At 38.9% G+C, this 22,538-nt stretch overlaps 1 protein-coding gene across 3 annotated transcripts in view; it reads left to right on the top strand.

The window, feature by feature from the left end:
• The first annotated feature begins 3,130 nt into the window (after positions 1-3,130).
• The window catches only part of ntrk3b (neurotrophic tyrosine kinase, receptor, type 3b), a 221,752-nt gene continuing 202,344 nt past the window's right edge, over positions 3,131-22,538 (top strand). For 2 of the 3 annotated variants that reach the window (XM_005913046.3, XM_005913048.3), the window contains exon 1: positions 3,132-3,777. In XM_005913046.3, the coding sequence (XP_005913108.1) occupies positions 3,536-3,777 (242 nt within the window). In that variant the 5' untranslated portion in view covers positions 3,132-3,535. Of the gene's footprint in view, positions 3,778-22,538 lie in introns of all 3 variants that reach the window. The other variant, XM_005913047.3, reaches the window with a different exon arrangement.

Consider the following 22,538-nt stretch of genomic DNA (forward strand, 5'->3'; position numbering starts at 1 on the left):
CTCTTCCCTCAGTGTGACTGTTCCCCACTCAGCTCCGTTCCGCTTCTCAGGCCTCGTTCCCTCGCCCTAGCCACGTTCCCCTGGGCACGCCACACCAAGACTCCACGTCTCGTCATTTTCTGTCTTTGCCACGTTTCCTTTTTTTCCCCTTTGCACTTAACCGTAATAAACTGTTAAATCATCTACTGTCTCCGCTCTGGGTTTCTGCACCTGAGTCCTATTCAGTACCGGCCATCCGTCGCCGTGACAGTTAGGCTTAACACAAATGTACAGCTGTGTATCATCAGCATAGTAATGATAGGATTGCTATGCTATGGCTTAAGTTGTTACTTAGATTACATTTGGTCCAAGGACTGAACCTCGGTGGACCCCGAGGGAAGGAGGAGCAGATTTAGATATAGCTATTAATATGAATTCAGAATTGTCTGTCAGATATGATGAAACCCATGTGAGAGTAGTGCCAGAGATGTGACACATGTAAATAATTTGTCAGTTACAATGTCATGACCATTGGTGCCAAAGGCTGTAGAGAAGCAAAACTAAAATTAAATATTATAATTGAATAGGAAAATCATTGGTAATGTTTTGATGCATGCTCAATCATCCAGGTAAGTAAATCTCCAAAGGTTGATTCTGTTCATCTGGACGTAGCGTTTTCAGTGGGGAGAAACGTTTCATCACTCATCCGAGTGACTTCTTCACTCTCAGCTGACTGCAGGTTTCCCCAATCTTATAAACAGTGCATTTGCATAATGACTGAAAATAGCACTGCTGGAGGAACAATGGGCTGGGAGGTCAATTCCTTCATCATAATTATACAAATTCTCATGACCGTTGATCAACAACCACTGATCAAAGGCCACTTATCAATGGCCATGTATACCATTCACAGAGAGTTTGGGAATGGCTGCAATCACAGCATTGTAAGATGGTGACAGATGTACCCTTAGGCCCCCTCCTCGATTCAGAGATGGTCTTTCCCTTTTCACGTAAATGACCTCCTTGACTCTGCGCTCAAACCAGCATTCCTCCCTGTTGAGGATGTGCACATCCTCATCACTGAAAGAGTGTCCACTGGCCTGTAGGTGTAAATAGACTGCAGAGTCCTGGCCTGACGAGGTAGCTCTTCTGTGTTGTGCCATCCGCTTCGCCACAGGTTGTTTGGTTTCCCCGATGTATAAATCCTGGCAATCCTCCTGCACTTAACAGTGTTAAGTGTCTGTTTGTTTTGGGAGACCCGATCCTAGGGGTGGACAAATTTTTGGCGCAGCGTGTTTTGGGGTTTAAAAGCCACAGAGACACAGTGTTTAGAAAAAATGCGTGTCAGCTGTTCTGATACTCCTGACACACACGGGATCACAGGTTTTTGCTTAGGAACAGAATCAAGCTTTGGAGATGTAATGTTTAAAAAATATGGCATCATCTGTCAGTTGTTTTGTTAGCTCAATCCCTGCTGTATTTGTTTTGTTTTTTGTTTTTTTTAGATGCCATATTAAGGAAACAATAGTCATTACACTAAAACATGCTGGGTATATTATTAAATTAAATTCACATCATAGCAGAATGTAATAAGATACATATACTGTATTTTTAAATCACACTGGTATACACATGGACAGTGAAAGGCAGAAAGTTCCTTTTCAGCCATGCAGCTGATCATCTTGAAAAACTGAAACTTGCTCATAGAAAGGAACATCTAGGTAGAGTTCTCCTCTTGCCATGGTTTGTATATTCCAACAGTGTTTCACACCTCTCCTTGATTATAGCTCCTTCAGAATGTTTCCTATCTCCTTTCTTCTCTCTCCTCCAGATGCAGTTTAAGAATCCTTCAACCTGGCATAACTGAGATTGATTTCCGGGTCACAGACAGGAGTAGTACGACGGCTGAGAGGAGAGACAAAAAACAGAGAAAAAACAAAAGCCCACAGAGGGGGGCTACAAGACAGACATTGAATTTACAGGGAGAAAAAGAGTTCAGTGAGAAAACAAAGGGGGGGAAGTGAGAGGTACAGGGCTAAAAATGAAATCCGATTTCTAGTGTCAAATTCTGCATCACTCCAAACTGTAAAGCTCAAATATACAGTTAAATTAGCAATAAAGCACAAATCATTATTTGAGTATATACTCAAGGTAGAGATTCTGTTTAATTATTCTTATACAATTTGTTTACCTAAGGGGTAATTGTTTCAACCTGCAGTATTTTCCAATAATGTGGCTCTAGTGGCTCTGTGAATCTTCAACTGGGAAAAGCTATCAAGCTGGATATTTCAGGAGACTACATTCTGTGTTTACCTTTAGTCAGACACAAAAGCAAATGTTTAAAATGGAAAATCAGAGAGCTGTCACTACTTGCCCAGCTGCTGATACTGTTTTGTCTGAGTCATAGTTTCTTTCTCTCACTAGTATGAGCTATAGAGCCATAGTGGGCGCGTGGATGGAAAACAGCCATGTTGAAATTATCCTTCAAAGTCACTCAGTGACTCGTTTGGGATGTTTGAGCTTCACTGTGCAGAATGATGTACTGCAGAGTTTGACACTCAAATGCTCTTTTTACATCCGTCGGCTGAAAGTGGAAAGTTTCTCCTAAGTTCACCTAAAATGTGACTTTTGGTGAACTTTTAATGCCTGAAGGAGTTCAGCTTGACTGATGAATGCTTGCATATTCATAGGTTCTGAATTTTTTAGTCAGGTGGAGGTGTAAATGCCATTTTAAAAATTTCTAACTAGCTATGTGAAGATTTTTAATGTAAAAATATCCGACAAAAATGACCATTTTAAGTGCATTGGGTGTTCTTATACAGGTAATCCTCAGTAGCTTCTTGGGGGAAATGTTTTGGGAATTCTTCCAACAAGTGGGTCTAATCTTATCTCACGAATAAAAAAGATAACATAAAATAACAATAAATAATTTATCTATCAATCCTTCAGTAAAATCTCTTGCAATTTTTTTGGACATAGAATCAGCTTATCGCCCCTGCATTTTTACTTTTTAAATCTTATATCAGGCTACATGTTGCTCTGTAGTTCTGCAATCCTTGTATAGTGCAGTTGTAATCACTGTTGATTGCATGCAGTTTCTGCAGGTGTCAGTATGACTGTAGCCGGTAGGAGGGACTTGATGCTCCAACTTCTCATTTTGTGTCTCTCTGCTCTCTAGCCAGTCGTCCTGGTCCTGCTTGGAGAGAGGCGACGACGACATCAGAAGCACGGCATTAAGGGGAACACCATGCATCGTGTGCTGTCAAGACGAGTGGACGCTCACATTTTTTCGCTTTGTTGTTTTTGATTTGCGTTATTTTTGTTGCGTCTTTTCTTTCTTTCCTCCCCTCCTCCTCCTTTTCACCCAATCTCTGACGCGCAAGGACACTACAGCATCCATCCACGGCAGAAACGCTCGCATAGAGCATCCTCTGTATAGACGCACCAACCATCCTCCTCCTTCCTTCCTCCCACTCTCCTGCTCTTCTCTTTTGTCGTTCTGTTCTAACCCAGAGGACATCGGGACCTCTTCTATTTCCCCACTTTGCCCGGAGACATGGATCTATGGTTTCATTCGATCCGGATTTGCTGGTGGAGGGTTTTGTTTCTGATGAGTATTTTCCAGGACTATCTGAGCTCCATGCTGGACTGCCCGCCGACCTGCAGCTGCTCACAAACAGAGATCTTTTGCAATAAGTCCGACAACGGCAGGTTTTTCCCTTTACTCGCCCTGCAAGATACTGGGAGCAATGGGACCAGCGTTGACATAGCGGAGTTATTCAAAAACATCACCTCTATGTAAGTACATTGTACGGATTGTGCCGTGCGTTTCGGAATCATTGATTGATCCCATTCCCTGTATGTTGCTTTCTTTGCATTGATCCGACTTGTTGGCTGATATTTTTTTAATTCTTAGACTTTTTACACTTCTATTGGTCTCCTTAATGCCCAAAGATCCCCAAGCCATATTTGATAAATGGTCTTGAATGGAGGGTAAATGCGCTTGTTTTCCCTCACGTGCCCAATTAGTCAAATCACTTGCAGCTTAGCAATAAATTGCTCGGTCTTGAACCTGGGCAATGAATGTCGAATGTGTCTCTCCCCCCATCCCTAGTGTGTCCCCATAAAGTTGCTCCTCCGCAGCGGCACCGCAGGCCTACACGTCCAAATGACAGAAGGATGTTGCGGAGAACCTCACATCACCCATCCGCTTGATTTCCGTCGTCATGTACAGCAACTGTTCTGACAGATTGTGCTAAATGAAACAGAAGTAAATGGCGCAGTAAGGTCAACCAGTTACATTTTGAGCCCGCATCCTCTGAGAACGACGCGACCTGACAAACTTTATTGTGTCCAGATTATGCGGAGCGGATTGGGATGTGAAAACGTCACTTGTGGCTTTTTCTCTCCTTTCCACAGAGATGGACATGCAGAAATATTGGTTTCATAAAGGCTTTGCTCAAAACAGAGGCGCTATGTATGATGACGGCAGACTACCCCCCTCCTCCTCCTCCCTCTCCTCTCCACCACCACCCACCCACACACCCCCAGAAGTACATTCTCATTCTGCATCCTACACCCCCTCGCTCTCCTCTCTCTCCCTCTTTCTCTCTCGCTCTCTTTCCCTGGCATCGATCCTCCCTGCTAACATCAAAGCTTTCTTTCTTGAAAAGTCAGGGGAGGAAGAAAAAAAAGCCGAGCTCGGGCCTTAAATAAGACCTCTGGTGTCGATGAAGCTGATTTGCATATAAAGTAAACATCTCCCGTTAACGCACTGGAATTCCCCGCACGGTTTCCTCCGCGTCGTCTTACGCCACAAAGGACTTTTGCTGTCATCAGTTTTGGTATCCCGTTTACCCTTTATCCGTCTGAGGCAGACAACTTATTTTGTGACACGGTTCATCGCTTCCCCGTGCCGCTAGAGGGTAGCCTGGTACCCTCTATAATCTGGGAATCAAGCGCTGTCTTTACAACACAGGAGTCATTTACGTGACTGTTTTATCGGGGGTACTTTTTCTGTAAGGAATAAGCACAGGTTTAAAGCTCGGCTGTATTAAAAGGAAAGGAAGGAAGAAAGGGTCAGAGTTCACGGCGCACTAGTGATTAGTGTGACCCTCGAGTGACCCTCGTATAAAGATTTCCTTGCCGTGAAACCTGCTCGTTCACATTTATCTCTCCTCTCATCCACTGAAGTCAACAACCTCTTAGATTTCCAGTTAAAAATGCCAAATATTCAGTTTATACCAAGCACAAAGTCACGCATTGATCGCCTTTTTTGCCTTTGAGAAAACCTAATGCAACTGACCCAGGACTAATTGTGCATTTCATGGCCCCTGGCCAGCTGGCAGCTTTTTTTTTTTTTTTTTTTTTTTTTTGGCTGCTCAGTATGGATGGCAACCTCCACTAGCACCACCAGCAGCTCAGTAACAGCATATCAGCATATACTGCCCAGTGTCACATGAGCTAACACGTCTGATTTAGCTGTGCATTCACACCACGCAGCAACAATAATTAGCTATTTAATATATAGTAATTACTTTGTATTCAAAGATTGTAATCATTTATGTTTAAATGCTACAGCACAATCATTTTTAGCATCTCTACAAACATGTATTACCATAAATGATGTTCAAAGCTCAATGCTAATTTATTATCTGGCCAGAAGGTGTGACCTTAAAAAATAGTAACTGGTGCATTGTAATAAAGAGCACTCAGAGACTGGGGCCACATAAAATCCACGATCCCTTCTCTTTGCAAGTGGGGAGATACCAGAGCGTTCTCACTCCCGAGGCTGGGAGATACATGTGTTTTGATGACATGAATTCTATTTCATTCATCTCAGGAAATATTCAGAGGTGAGGGGACAATTTATGGAGATAGAAAGCTAGAGTGAGGGCTCCTAGCTGGAACTGTGGAGGGGATGGGTGGGTGATTGGCCAGCCAAAGAAAACTGCCAAGTCCAGATAATAGTTTTCCCAGTTCTCGCACATTAGAAATTCATCACAAGAGGCATCACTGCTTGAAGTGGATAAGATAAGGCCTTGCTGTTATACTTGAGGGGGAAAAATGGTTCTCTGAGAGCAGCTGAAGCATTTGACGGGTTTGTGTAAGTGTGGCTCTGAGCACAGGTGCGTATTTGTTTTCAAAATCCAATCAGCTTTTCCACCTCGAGTGATGACATTTGGTCTCATTTTGTTTTGTTTCTTCTTCTTTTTTTTTCTTTCTTTTTTTGCTGAAAGTGTGGTTTGTAAAGGAGGGGCTAAAGTGTCGGACCAATCTCTATGGTCATTACTGCGCTGTCAAACTGCTAAACGTCTCCAATGTATACTTGGAGAAAAATCACCCTTGCAACCTCCCCATCTCTTGCGTACTTAAGCTGATCCTTAAATTCAACAATGCATCCATGCAATCACTGTCATTACTGGAGTTGTTGCAAAGCGCTGAACTAAAGCCGTATTTCACGGCAGACATTTTGGCTTGTAATTGCAGGAAAAGCACAGACTTCAGTTATATTAATGATGCGTGCATTGCACTTAGAGATGATCCTGGTATTGTGCATGCTGGCTGACTAGGACAGCTTATAGGAACCTGTATTGTAAATGGATAATTAACGATGTCTTTAATTCCACGGACGCTTGTCCTGCTGTGGCACAAAATGTCTGTTGTGAAAAAAAATCTTTCAATCAGTTTGCCACTGTGAAGGTAAAAGTGTGAAAGGTCCATCTTTGATTGTGTGATAGTAATCAACCTATGATCTTGCTGCAGTTTCAATGGTAGTAGAAACGTATTCCCAGTCTTAGTTACAAACAGTTCATTAAGATATGAAAATGATATGAAAATGAAAACTGCAAAGCCCTAAAGTGCTGAAATGTGATGTCTGCTGTGCACAAGATAAAAGCACATCATCTGAAGATTTTTTTTGAAGCATCCGTTTTAACGAAACCGTTGGTATGATCTGAAATTTTACAGATAATTACCAAGTTCCCTATATCTGTTTGCAGTGTTCAAGTGTAGCATTTTACAATTTTCTACTTCACTTACTTAAACATGAGGGGACAAAGATAATGTTTTCCAGATTCTTAAAATGTAGTTTAAAGTTGAACTGCTTTTATATGGGTTTATGGCACTGTACTGTATTTTGCATGTCTTAATCCTGTACGGGTTTAGTATTTGTCCAATTCTATTTTTTATATCTCCAAACATCTTCAAAGACTTATAGCACATGTAGATTAAACAAGACGGCTCTGGTGTGTAGAAAAAAACCTACAAAAAGATTTTTTTTAAAAACCAATTTGACTCTTTCTCCTCTGTTAAAACAAAACTCTGCATGTTTTTGTATTTTTGGCTTAAAAACTGTATAAATAGAGGTACTTCATTGAAACTTCAATTGTCAGTGAATAGTGATGAGCAATTTTAAAGTCAACCACCTAATTCTGTTCTAGTTCTCCTTTATCCCATCTTTAGACACCTTCAAGTACAACCAAGACCTTTGTGTGTCCTGTGGTACCTGATACTGGGATCCTGGCAGCAAATAATTTCCCATGGGGTGAAACCCAGCAATTAAGATGTGGTTAAAATACAGTCTTTCAACTTGATAGAGTTTTACAAAAATATTCCACGAACTGTGTAGGAATTAAACATTTTTATGCACACGGCCTCATTTTCAGATGCTCAAGTATAATTGACAAACTAGCTAAATCTCGTTTCTTCCCATGAAATACTCTTCCAGGCCATTACTGTGGCCTCATTCAGTTGCTGCCTGTTGGTGGGTCTCTCTGTGTTTAGTCTGGCATGTTTGGGTTGAGATCTGGTGTGTGACTTGGTCTTTGGAGAAGATCCCATTTCTTTGCCTTTAGAAACTCTTCGAGTGCTTTTGCAGTATGCTTTGAATCATTATCCATTTGTACTGTGAAGCACTTTCCAATCAGTTTTGCAGCATTTGACTGATTCAGAGAAGAGAGGATAGCCCTGTACATTTCAGAAATCAACTGTTTTCTTTAATATGCAATAAACACTATTGACCTCCACTGCCAGGCCTCCACACTCCACTCGCTGTACTTTTCTCTTCCAATCATTCTGGTACAAGCCAATCTTGGTTGTCCAACAATTTTCTTGGACACGTTTTCCTGGTGAAGTCTAATCTGGCCTTCATGTTCTTGGGTGTAACCAGTGGTTTCATCTTTGTTGTAAGCCTTTTGTATTTCTATTCATGAAGACTGTCCTGATTGTAGACTTTGACCCTTGAGCATGTCCTTGATTTGGCTATCTCATCCACTTGAGTTATCTTATGGTCTTTTGGATTTGTTGGTTTTGCAGAGCTGGCCAGTGCAATGGAAAATGGCCTGTATTTGTATAGCGCTTTTACTAGTCCCCCCTAGGGACCCCAAAGCACTTTACACACCCAGTCATCCACCCATTCACACACACATTCACACACTGGTGGAGGCAAGCTACAGTTGCTTCTTTTTAAGAATGTACCAGATTATTGATTTGATCTCTCCTAACCTTTTTGCTATCTCTCTGGTAGGCTTCTTTTGGTTTTTCAGTAAATGATGGCTTCCTTGCCTTGTATTGACAGTTTTTTGGACCTAATATTGAGAGTTCCAGTGAAAAACGAAATGCAAGTTCAACACTCGAAATCAATTCCACATCTTTTATCTCCTTAACTATTCCTGGAATTGTAAGAGAACAGGCCACACCTGGCCTTCATGTTTTTTTTTTATTTATTCAGTTACTTATCTTAGTATCTTAACAGATCTCATTTTAAGTAGTGTAGAGGCCTGGTTATTGTCATGGTTGATTTGTGTGCCTAGAACTGTTCCTGAACAGTTTTTTCAATGTGTTGGGGTGCATCGTCTACCTTGGCAGACTATTGACTTGTAGTGTTGTAGTGTACCATTAACTGGCTGGGACCCACCCAAGGGTCCTAAATAGAAGATATCTTTGTAATTGTGGGATTTTTCTTTTCTTTTTTTTTTTTCTTTTTTTTTTTGGAGATTGCAATTTTCCATTAGAAGCTGCATATTACGCAGTGATTGAGAACGCGTTCCTATGGCACAATTGTGATACCATTTTTATTGGAGGTCGAGACTATAAAGCTGATAAACTGTGTATAATTGAATTTCTTCACAAAATAGCAGCAAAAATCCCTTCAGTTTTTCATGGATAGGTTTCAAACATCCACACGGAGATTTAAAACGTGTAATATTTGTTTTAATGTCACACCATATCATGATGTCTTATGATGTCATTCAAATGCACATTTTATGATGGGTTTTTGTTTTTATTGCTGGCAGTCATGTTGTCTCGTGTGAACGTAAAAAATCCAACATCCTCTATTTGCCTTTGAAATGAGAAGCCTCTTCCACAAGTATTATAGCATCAGCTTCTTTAATGTCAACTCTTTCTTCAATCAAAGAGATTTATGTGGATTGTAAAATTGCCATCTGTTTATCTGCAAACAAACTGAGAGTCCCGCACTCTTAAATGATTTACTGTTTATCTGCTTCGCAAAATGCAGCTTGAAGTTTATCGTTTAATATCTCTGGATTCTATAGGAATGTGTGTAGTCTCATTTTCAAAGTCGAAAGCCCTTCCATCATAATGTTGTGTTTATCTTTATTAATCTCGTTACTTGCAGCAGGGGTCACTTTTAAATGTAATAAGCTGCCATCTCCAGTATTTATTTAAAAACTTTATGTGGATACTGCCTTCTTACTTTTTCAGTTTTTAAAACAGCACGGCTCAGCTTTAAACTATCGATCTTTGGACAACTTCAAGTACACATTTTCTATGAAACCAGCTTACAGATGCTGCCAAAGAAACCTGAATTATACAGCAAGGTCTGCTCAGGTGGCTTGTGTAGGCTGCAAGTGTCCCCTGGTTCAGACACTGTGTGTTACTGCATTACATAAACTCAGCGTTTTCTCTACCTCTTGTAGCTCATGTGCAGCCCACAGACTGTGTAACTGTAGCCAATAGCAACTTCAGTCCAGATATATCCGCTACAGAGATCTTGTGTAAGGCTTCTGAATGGGAATTTGATAAGTGAACATTTGTAGATTTTTATTGAAATCGTTACAAGTGGAGTATGTTCTGTTCAGCTGAGCTTTTGGAGTATCAGTTGAACCCATATTGAAAAAGATCTTGCACATTGAATCACCTGTTTTGAGGGGCACTCCAACAATTTATGGTTTGGCTTTCCATTATGTTGGAGGACTTAAAGAATGATTAAAATCAAAATCATAAGCAACGATCTACTAAATTTTAGCTTGTACTACTAGTTTAGCTCCAGAAATAGTAGAACATCCGTTTCCCATATTACAATTTCCTATTATGTTTCATTAGACCTTTGCTAAATGTCGTGTCTCTGCTTCCAGAACTTACTGACATTTAATATTTGTCTCAACATTATTATATCAGCTTTCACATTCTGCTTATATCTCGTTGTGAGGAGTAAAGTAATTTTTAAAAAATGGATAGAAAAAAAATGTTTTTATAAAGTTTGCATTTTTTTGTCATGGTCAGTGCATTAGGACTAAACGTTTAAAGCCGTTTGTCCCAAATCATTTGGTACAAGACATCAGTTGTTTATCACCTGCTAATACTATAGACGCTTGTAGGTGCTCAAAAAAGATAAATGCTCACCCACACCCAAAAACCACATCTGCATCACTAAGTAATATAAACATTTGAAACAAAAAAGAAGGTGTACATCTTAGCAACATAAGAAATTTACAGGAAAGATCAACACATGCACACACATGGACTACAGATTGTTCTCAAGTTGGCGCAAGCCTGAAATTGATCTGTTTACAGGATATGATAGGGCAGTTTGTGTGAGTTTCACTACTTTGGTGGTTCCAAAGTTTTCACCCTGCCACATTCACAGAACTGCCACCTGTAGGTATTAGGGTTATGTTATGCTTTTAATGAAAAATGTATCATTTCCTTAATTTTATATTTTAACATTTAACTGGATTAACTATTACAGTAATAATAGTTAATAATTAGTTAGTAATATTTTTTTACTTTAGTGATATATACCACAAGTTTATTTCTCAGCCTTGCAGCTCAATTTAAAGAAGTAGCATTAGTAAAAGATAAGAACAATATCCATGATGGGAAACATGAGAACTAACAGGAAATCAAATGAAGTTTTAGACATTTTATAATGTTGTCTGCTTTATTTTATAAAAGCACCCTTGAATACTACAGTTGATGAGTTTCAGATGTTTTAAAAATTACTTTATATTTATGTCTGTTTGGAAAATGGTAGATGACTACCCGTTTCCAAGATGCAGTAAGCTGGAACAAATGTCATAGGGGTTTATAACTCCCTGTAATATGGAATGTCAGATGTATGCAGTGGCGTAGAACGGTACACACCTTCCTTCTCACTGAGAAACTCCTACCTTCCTTCCCCTCCTTAATTCTGTCATATTTATTCATTACCTTTGGACGTTACTCCTCTTTACCCACTTCTTTCTCTTTGTTTTCTTTGTGTTGTGATGTTTTGATGTCTGTTTTTCTGATGCCCAGTTCACCTGACTCTGGTTGTAATTTTGATTTATTTTTCTTTGTCATGATCATATTTCACTTTGAGGTTTCCATAATATTGATTTTGTTTTATTATTTAGGACTGAGAATCATTTTACAAGCTTGCTGAGGCTTCTCTTTGTGATCTGTGTTGGTATAATTTGAACACACAGTTAAATTCTGCCTAAACTTCTGTTATTAGCATATGAAGAACAATGAGCAGAGATTTACACCTGACACCAGCCTTGGAAACCTACTCAGCAAATATCACACTGTATTATATTACCGCACCATTTCTGCACCGTTACTCCCGATTTCTTCGCAAAGTGGTTGATTCATTGACTCATGATTGAACAGTTGATTTTTAAAATATACATATTAGCATGTAATTCTTTAGGCTTACTACTTATTCCCAAACCTTCCTTTCTCCAACCTTTGTTTTATATTACAGAAATTAGGCAAAATTATATGAATTTAAAATATTATATGAATTGTTAAATATACTGCGTACATTGTTTATTTAAATAAAATAAATAAACTGTGCAGTATGGAGAAGAGAAGACAGAAATGTGATATCTGAGTCTTAAAAAAAGTAAAGCAAAAGTACTCTTACGTCATTTTCAGTAATATTAACTACACTTTTTTTTTATTACCATTTGAAAATAACCATGACGATTTAATTAATCACTACAGGGGTCTCGCTTAACACAGTTCCTGGCCACACTCTAGACACAAAATTTCACAATTACAAGGATCAAAGTATAAGTACAAAATAACAGAAACAATGATCACAAAACTACTAAATTAAGGTCTTACAGTATAACAGTGTGCTTGCTGTTGTAGAGGTGTATAATATTGCTGGCAATGTTCTAAATGGCTTTAATTCCCCACTGCAAAACAAGGCTGTGCACGTCCAAGACCAGTTTGTTTTCAGTTAAGATAACTGCTATCACCTGAATAAGAATCTATCATGGATTTTTTTTTTTATCAAGTCTCTATAAAAATAGTCACGTGACTGCTGATGATCCTCTGTAGTGTTTGTTTGTTTTGTTTTTGCAAGCAACATTAAGAAGATTGCAATATACCTTCAAATGTGACAATTGGGTTTGGGGCTCACACTATCCCAGCTGACACTGATCAAGAGTCTTGGGTCCAGTCTGGACACATTGTCATCTCACCCTTCATGCTCAAATCCACACCTGCACCCATTTTTTTCAACATGCATATCTTTGCACTTTGGGAGCAAACTGGACAACCCAGAGAAAACCCACACAGACGGAGGACGAACATGCTAACTTCATACACGTAGGCCCGAGGCATGTTAGGACCCTGAGCTAAACCATTGCAAATGGTCAATATAGAGATTTGCTTTTTGGTGTTTAAAACAGACGCACAAAAAACGGTGCATAATAAGTGGCCTGGTGTTTGATTTAAGAGGCTGCAATCTGCCCACTCAGCTACAAAAATAACTTCAGTATTTTAAAAGCAATTGCTGCAGTGGCTGCAGCACTCGGTGAAAGTACAGTAGCTGCAGCATAGATGCAACAAGGAGGACATTTTGTCTTCTTTTCACAAGGGGCCCATTCAGATTATTGCTCTGTCATCAGCTATGAAATGTCAAATGAAGCTGTTTGCTTTGGGGGTTTAGGTGATCTGACAACCTTTAAAAAATCTTTTTATACCTTCAGGCCTGCTGTATGATCATCAGCGTCATTACCATTGATGCTGTTTAACCACCCAGGGCAGAGTTGCTAACACACGTCCTGCCAATTGGTCCTTACGATACAGACCCCCTGCTGCCTCCGCATTGCGAGGCTCACCTCAGGCAGTGCACGACAGGCTCCTCTGTTATAAGCATATCATCAAGTTTGCATGAGCCTGTCTTTGTGGAAAGTAGGTCACGGCTGCCATCTGAGAATTGGGAGGAGAGAGCGGCGCTTTCGTTCAGATCCTCTGCATGCAGAGTTTCTGTGAGAAGACCCGGCCATGTGGCTGACCCAGCTTCTCCCACGCCCCCACCACCTCAACTCCGGCATCTGCAGGCAGCCCTTGCGCCTTAAAAGATGCATACTAATGAAGCACCTTCCCCCGCTTTAACAATCAAAAGATGCATTGAGGATAGAGGGGTGAAAAAATACTGAAGGCTCTGCTGTTTTAGCCAGGATTAGAAAAACCCTTTAAAGCCTTGCAGCAGCGTTCCAGAGGCTTTCTGTTGACATTTAGTTGAGCTTCTGTTTTCTATACAGCAGATTATGATTCAGTGTCACCACTGTGTGCAACAGTTTATGATGTCAAACTTGTGAGATCATCTCTCTACCTATTTAAACTGAAATTTGTTCCAAAGTGGTATTTCCCCCCCCCCCTTTTTTTTAATCAGTTTACATGCACTGCTTTTTGCTGTTTTATTTATTCCTAAGGTTGCTTTGTGAATGATCACTTGTAAGGAACGCTTATCAAGCACCTGCTCCTCTCAGATATCTACTTATGAACACAAGACAAGTCAGTTTTATGTCTAATTAGGTAACATGAGCTTTACTGAAGCTTTATTACAGTTAATCATGTTTAAACATGGTATCTGCAGGCTTAGTGAAGCTACATTGAAAGCAGCATTACTGCTAATTCCTTCTTCTGCGTGATATTGATGGATGATTCATAGTGTGGGGCGTTTGTGTGATGGTGGTGGCTTGGAAACTGTCTTTTTTACTCTCTGTCTCTCTCCTCTCTCCTTGGTACTTCTCTAACCAAACCCCCCCCCCCCCCCCCACCACACACACACACACACACACACACACACACACACACAAAAAAAAATTTATTTCCTTAGAGATAACCTCCTCCCAGGTGAGGATGTATGTCTGACCCTCGCAGTGTCCATCACGATGTGTCGGCTCCTGTAGAAATGCCACCTTCCTTCCTTTTCTCCCGGAACCCTAATAAGGCTTCTGCTTGTTATTCATGTGGGATGTTTAGTGTTTCAAAAAACATCAATCATGTATTATCAAGTAGGATGAGTCACCCCACTGTCCTCCATGTCAGCGATGACTGGCAGAGCTGTGTGAATAATGCAGCTGTCTCGATTCTCACTGAGCTTCAGCCATGTTGTCCTACACGGTGCGCATGTTGATGGATGCTATTCAACACCATTCTCTCCCCTCTTTTGTGAAAAGGGAAACACTTATTATTACAAAGTTCTACTTTTAAAACAACTTCTTCATCTAGGTCCATATTTCATTCATCTGCTGTCCTATATCGTTTGAAATTTCACCCAGATGTGTCTAAGGAGATTCACTTGGAGGTTTGAGCTCATCTCAGCTTAATACTAGAGTAATCCTTATTTTAGTTATGTTTATTCTTTTGGCATTTTTAAGGCCACGGCATTTTGGTAAGCTCTAAATGGGCAAAATAGTTTTTTATTTTCATTACTTGTTGAGGACTTGTTGGCTCTTTTTTCCTGACAAAGCACACCAGTATATTACCGAGATAAGCGCGCAGTGAGGCGCCCTTTCCTGCCCGCATCTGTCCATCAGTTTTCTCTCTGCACAAAACAGTGAGATGTGTTGGAGGCAATATGTGTGCTAATGTTTGGTTGGTAAACACTCATAATGAATTATTGGCGCTGCAATCTCGGCTGTTTAGCTTTGACTACCGACGTCATTGTCGGTAAGGACATAATAAAACACAGCAGCGCAGATGTTCCCTCATATTTCCCACAGAGCAGAAGCATGCACCACAGCGGCTTCTTTTTATCGATCGCCTAAGATGGTCTGATATCTGTATTTGCTCTGTTCTGTAGAGTATCGGTATTGCACTATATCAAACTATTATGGACCTGGCACACCATTCCGCCATGCTCACCAGTTATTCTCAGTGAGCTGAAGGCTCGGTAGCCACCCAGGAGTTGAGTACCAAGAGGGGTTTTTTTTTTAAGACCCCTGACAGTGCTTTGTGTGTAGGCTGATGAGAACACATTAAAAGTAAATGGCCCACTGAGACTCAGCTCTTCCTCCTCCTGGCTCCCTGTTGCTGTAATGACCTTGTTACTCCAATCAGAATATCACAGTCACTCTCCATCTTCTCTCTTGAACTTAAAAAACTCATCGTTTTAAGAAGCTCCTGACATCACCCTCTCTTAGTGCTGAATCACATTTCCTCTCTCATATTTATCTCCCTTCTCCAATATGCTCTCTTTTTGAAGCATAAAAACCCATAGCCGTTATTTTTGATATTCAGCTCCTTCAGTGGTTCCTGTCCCACACATACGCCAGTGTGACAAAAACTCTACAAATTAATAGAAGTTTGTGGATTTTGTTAAATTCAAGTGGAGCCAAGCTAGCTTGTATGCATAACTAATCTAGGTAGCTACTTGCACCTTCATCTCTATCAAATATGTCAGAATGGTATCTGTAATTCTCTGCAAGAAAGAAAACAAGTTTCTTTACTGTTAATCCTACCAAATTAATATATTATATATAGATAGATAAAAGTCAGACTCTGAATTATGCTAAGCTACATTAGCCTGCTATTTCACTTGTAATAGTCATCAAATGTAGCGTAACCAATGTTATTGTGGCTCTATATAATTTTTTTAAATCTAATTTTATTTTATTATTTTGATAAAAATAAAATTAAGACGTAGCCAAGCTTGTGTCTTCTCCTGTTAAGTTTAAGTTAAGTTAATTAAATCACACAAAGACAGAAAACAAGACACTTTCCTGTTAATACGTAAATATTTTTTTCTTGGATAAAATGTGGCTTTCTTTTGTGAAAATGCTTCTAGAGATTACCTCATGTAAAAGACATCTTTTCCTTCAGGCTTTCTAAAACTGTTATGTTGATTTTTTTTTTTAAATTGCACTGTAAAAATATAATTTAAGGTTCTTTTATTTATTTATTTTTTGTTTATGTTTGTTTTTTATTTTAATACGATAAAATGTCACTAAAATGGAAAGTAAAAAGAATGATAGGGGATTTATTCAGGAAACTGCATCTCTCAAACTTGCCCTTTGTTATTTTCTTAGTAATCCGGATTATAGTTATTCAGTTGCATACCAAAATTATGAAATGAATTGGGAGGGAGAGCATTGCATTGTTGAAGGAGCTGAATGGACATATTTTTGCTGCTGCTATGACTCGGATTTTCTTTAGAGATGAAGAAGAATGTGAAAGCAGAGACTTCTGCATAAGGATGTCTGCTGAAAATTGTCTTGCACGTGATTAATAATCTGGGACATGGGATATCTGAATTAACAAACAACCTTGTAAGTGCAAATCCACTTATTATGTTATTTACTAGATGCCATTTATGCCAGATGATGCATGAACTTAATGTGGTGCAAAATGAACTATTATCAAGTGTATTTAAGATTTATTAGCGTGCATTTTTTTCCAAACAGTTGTCATTGATTATAGTGCAGAGCAGAATTGTGCATTGCTAAGTCAGTAACAGACAAACATTTAACAAATTTTGACCTCACGCAGCCATAATCAGGACACAAGAGATTTCAACAAATTTCATCATCCTGTATTTTATGCACTTCATGAAACACAGGGTCTGGTGTATAATTAATAAAAAATGCTGGGCTCCACATTATACAAGTCAATGTCAGTGGAGTCAACGGGGCTAAACAACAACAACAACAACAGCCGAGAATGCATACATTACCAACAGCAGTGGCACCTGTGGGAATTGGATTAATTTAGGACTTTGGCAAAAAGCTAGCCTCCATGTGTAAAACTCGTGTCTTTTCTTTGATTAGACGTTGATGGAGGAACTGGACGGCACATCACTCCAGAGAAGTACCTTGCGTCTGCAGCTGTCTGTGTTTGACATTGTGAACTGTAGCTGCTCTTTTTTTTTTTTTTCCCAGACGAAGTCATCACCTGTCAAGCATCACTAATGTGTTTATTGTTGCTGGAGAGATTGTCTCGGCTCCACAGAGAAACAGATTGTCAGCATTGTGCAGATTTCTGTTTCTGTGCATTGTTTTATTTTCTTACATATTTTTTTCTACTTTTAATACAGTATAATATATAGGTGGACTGAAATATATATTAAAAAAGCCAGAAAACCAGACTGCGTGACTTCCTTGTCATTTGGAGTTCATTTTGTTTTTCAGTTTTTCTGTCAACTTTCTGAAATGGTATTGCATCTTATTTGGAGTCACTTTGCTTTTTCTTTGTTATTATGATTTATTTTTTTTTCAGTTGTTTTGTAGTAATGTGTGAGTTTTTTGTGTATTTCTATGATAATTCTACATTTTTTGTGGGTGTTTTGAGCCTTATTTGCAGTCACCTCACATATCTTGGTTTTTTTTTTTTTTGTTTGTTTGCTTGTTTGTTTTGTGACTTTACACCTAGAAGTTTAACATTCATAGACTCTGAATTGGGCTCCCCTGACACATTGTCCCCTGTTCAGTAATACATGCATTTGTATCACTCATGGCATGTTCAGTACCAGTTGTAAAACAAGCACACAGAGGTGACAGGAGACTGCCAAGGCTTCATGTCTGGAGGTAGACTGATGAAACGAGTCCTTAAGTTACCTTGTCTGGGTGGACAGATTAGAATTGGGCTCACGAACCCTCATTTTGATAAAATCCTAAGTGTGTATTTTTGTAAAACAGTATGTGTACGCATGTGTCCTTGTGTGTGTGTGTGTGTGAGGGAGAGAGAGAGATTTCGTCTTAAAAGGAAGCAGGAAGGAAAATAGCAAACAAATCAAATATTCAACAACCTTGAGCCTCGTCTCCCCTTAGTTCCATCTCTTCTTCTAGAGGTAATTGGCTGACATTGTAGACTTGTGAGAGATTTGTAGTATGTGAGGACTAGATGTTATCACACTTCACATCTCAGTCAGAAAACAAGAAGACAAATTTGGGAGAAAGTTAACAAGAAACCTCTAAGACTTCCCTTTGTGCTCAGATTTCACTAAAGCTGAAAAAGGTGATGTTTATTGATTCACCCAGAGAGTTGAAATTGTATAGGTGTTGCTTTTTTTTTATTCATTGTGTATTGGGTGATAATGATGGAATTCTTCAGTCAAACATCAACAGTGTCAAGCACATCTATTTTGTAGTTCAGTTTGAGATATTAAGACGGAGCCTGTGCATGTGTCAGCCTCAATGATAAGTGCTAAGGATTACTGGGGCAGTTCTGAGAGATTTGATATATTATTGTTGCACACCAATAAATGTTTTTTAAAGTTCTGATTAAAAAAACAAGTATTTTGGTTTAAATTTAAATTGAAAAAAATTATCCATTATTTTTATTTTTACAATTTTTTTTAGAAGCATGATTCACAGTTCAAAATAGGAAATTGAGATTGTGCAGGCGTAGCATCTTGAGCTGAGATTAGCAAAATACATGTGCATATGGCGACCTCATAATTTGAAACATCATCAATGTTTAAAATGAATACCCAGCATTGTAGCAATATACATGACATGAATATAAATGAAACACCTTCCTGTTGTTGAAGAAATGGATCCTTGCTTTGTGGATTTAAAAACTACTCTTGCACCTGTAATAATAGACAGTTTCTTTTAGATGTACACATTTCCCCTTGATTCCACTCTTTTTTTTCACTAAGCTAATTAACTCATGGCTCTACTGCCACCAGTCAATTATAGAGTAGACAATAATTTCAGCATTTTTTCTTTCTTTTTTGCTACAAGCCTGCAATTAATTTAAAAGTACATTACTTAATAAGTTGTTCCATTTTTGGACTGCCAAACTGCTTCGAAGGCTGGTGGAAATTGTATTGTTGATCTTTCAGTCTGCTGTGCATGCAACTTTAACTGTTTTTGAAGGGAAATAATCTTTTTGAACATTACCAGAATCAAAATCAATAATAAAAAAGACACAAAAATCTGTAATAGAATATGTTCATATTGATGGCAGTTTTATAGTATTAGTGGTCTGTATGAACTTTTATGGTAGTATAGGACCCATTGCAGGAACATTTAGTGATTAAGGAGCAGCTTATCCATTGTTTAATGTAAACATATGTTATATGAATTGGCCATACTGAAACAGACTACTTTTTGGGGGAAAAAGAATTGGTCTGATCAAATCTGGATGGACCTCTAATCTTGATAATCTCTTTTTAAGGTGAAACTTTAAATAACCCAAACCTTTGAATACAAAAAAATCGTTGATCTTTTTTTTTAAGTTTAGGTGATGATTGCACTGTGCTGCCTCTCTTCCTACACTTCCTTGTCCTTTTATTCACTAAAACAAGACACCTTCCCTCATTCTGGGCCCTGTTAACCAGTTGCTATGTGTAGAAACAGGGTTGTTATTTTGACACCTGGCTAAATATCACCATAGCTCAGTCTAATTCCAGCTGTGAGCGTCGTTTCTTTGCTGCAGGTGTGAAGTCCTCCCATCACAGTCCTTCGTCAACATGGAAATGCTAATCTATCTGGAAGCTCTAATTAGCAGAAGGACTCAGGTGGAGAAGTGTCACACACATGATTCAACTTAACCTTTTGCTTTGATTTCCCTCAGGCTTGATTCCTGGTATTTGCAGGAAACAACTCTGTTTGCCCCTGTGGCTTCTAACACTATGTTATATGGTCTTGTGCCATTTTCAAATTGGTGTCCAATTTTATGCACTTCAGTTGATATACACCCATATGCTGTGTTTATGCTGAAATCTTTGTTGTATTATTGTGATTATAGTCCGGTCATTTCTCAGAATTACTCTGACTTTCATTCCTTGTACTTTGTGCCTAATTCAGTATAATGTAATTCTCTAATGTAGTTTTAGACAGCATATTTTTCTCAATATGTTACAGTATAGAGTTGTCAAAAACTCGAGTTGACTGAAGAGACACCCAGTCACAGTTTGGCTTCTTTTACAATGTGACGTCACCAAAAAGAGTCTAGGAGTTAAACAATTGGAGACAAGAAAGAATGGCTGTTAACACTCCTTTGGGCAGCGTTGTAGATGGGTCCACAGATTTCAACACGTGTCACAGAAAATTGTGGGTCCATCAATGGGGCAAACCAGCAGAGTCTTTCATTTGACCAGTGCAGGGAAGCACTCTGTCAATCAGGCATTGTGTAAGTTGTCATTTAGGACAAGAGAAGTATTTCATCCAAATCTTTTGGATGAAATACTGCAAAAATCAAAACATTTTATAATTATTACTTGTGTGCAGTGTGCTTTGGTGTCTTTTCAGCAAGTTGTATACATCTGAAATCTTATAACTTGGCATGGGCTGAGAGTCAAATATACAAAATATATGCCCTGACGGCACAAATGTGTGTGCAGCTCCATCTCTACAGGCATCGCTATCATCCAATTTTTATTTAATGGTAAGAGCTGTGGGGAGAGATTGCTACAACAACTGGAAAAGATGAAGCTTTCTGTGGATAAATGTGAAAAAACACAATTATTTGTGTTTCAATGATGTATGTCCTGTGCTATGCTCCTACTTTTTGTATGTCCTGTCCATTGGTGTGTATTTCTCACCAGTAACACCTATAATTCAAGAGGGCTACGGCATGCCTTAGGCACGAGTACAACAATTTTTTTTTTAAAAATGTGCTTAAGCTTAAGATGCTGAATTGGTAAAGCAATTATTGTACCTGATGCCCATTTTCAGTGCTGACACCATATACCATTCAGGTCATGTTATTTTGCAGTCAGAACCTGGCATAAAATTAACCCTTCAGACTTCTTTCTTCTATCAGCATTTCATCTTCTATCGCTCCACCCTCTTATGTTTTTTTTTTTTTAAGAAAAAATTAATAAACAAAGCAGTAACTGATGATGATGCTGATGACTGATGTGGGATTTTATGCACAATGCACCAAAATGAGTGAAGATCAGTTTCAGAGGAAAAGGGTAAGAAAAGAGTAAAAGCTCAGTTTTTGGTAAGTTATTTTTTCAGGTTTCTGAAAAAACTAAATAGGTGCACAAAAGCCTTCGAGTTTGATGTGTTTAAAAAAAATCTCCCTGAAGCTCACATGTTGGGTTGATCATGTCACTTCTTAGCAAAAGGGAAAAGTATCAAAAGCAAGAGCTGACACCAACATGTTTCACCATGACAACAGTAGTAGACTGGCATAGCAAGTACATTTCTGAAAACTCCGTAAGGACTGACTCTTGACAGCAGTAATGTGAATGCGCAGACTGAGAGATATGAAGGATTTTTACTTACAATATAATTAAACTAAACACCATGATTATGTTGAAGAAAATACATGACTTGCATTGTGTAGGTGGAAAGTGAGAGTTTACAGAGTTTCTACACTGAAATTTGCATTTAATGCAATGGATCATACAGTTTTGGCAGCTTGCGGTTTGTCAGTGCTCATGTTGTATGTATGCACATCATTCTGCTTAAATAGCTATCACAATACTGCCAGTCTTTCAGTAAGACGTTGTAGTTGTAGAAAATACCACTGCTGTAGTGGTGAAAATATAGACTCATGAGATGTGAAGAAACTCCTCGACACACGTGGGTTGAGCAGACTAGTATCTATAATGCAGAAACATATATTACCTTTATTGTTCACTATTTATGGGTGTAGGGCTCTTTGGGAGATAGATTGCACCTGCAGTGGGCGTAAAATTCCTCTTATAAATATTCAGATTCCAACCACTTTTCGACAATTCTGGCAAATTCTTGTAGCACTTCAGTGCCTTGATCATAAGAGGTATATACTCTTCTCTTACTTACTAAACATTTGCTGTTTAGTAAGTAAGGGATAAAATGAGCAGAAGTCATTTCTATTGTGTGTTAAACTTCTTGGCAGTCTCAGTCAAAATGCTGAAATTTGCATTTAATGATAGCTTTGAGTTTACTGCTAGATTGTTCCATGTCAGCGCTGTTGCTGGAAGTATGTGGTAATGTTGTCAGACTTACTACCACCCATAAGGCATGCAAAAGTTGGTCCAATAATTTATTTTTTTGTGCTCAAGTTTTCTTCTAGAAAGAGGGGTGTGTGTGTGTGTGTGTGTGTGTGTGTGTGTGTGTGTGTGTGTGTGTGTGTGTGTGTGTGTGTGTGTG

This window comes from Haplochromis burtoni, unplaced genomic scaffold (assembly GCF_018398535.1).
Source record: "Haplochromis burtoni strain Fernald_Lab_line unplaced genomic scaffold, NCSU_Asbu1 Contig_2, whole genome shotgun sequence".
Lineage (NCBI taxonomy): Eukaryota > Metazoa > Chordata > Actinopteri > Cichliformes > Cichlidae > Haplochromis > Haplochromis burtoni.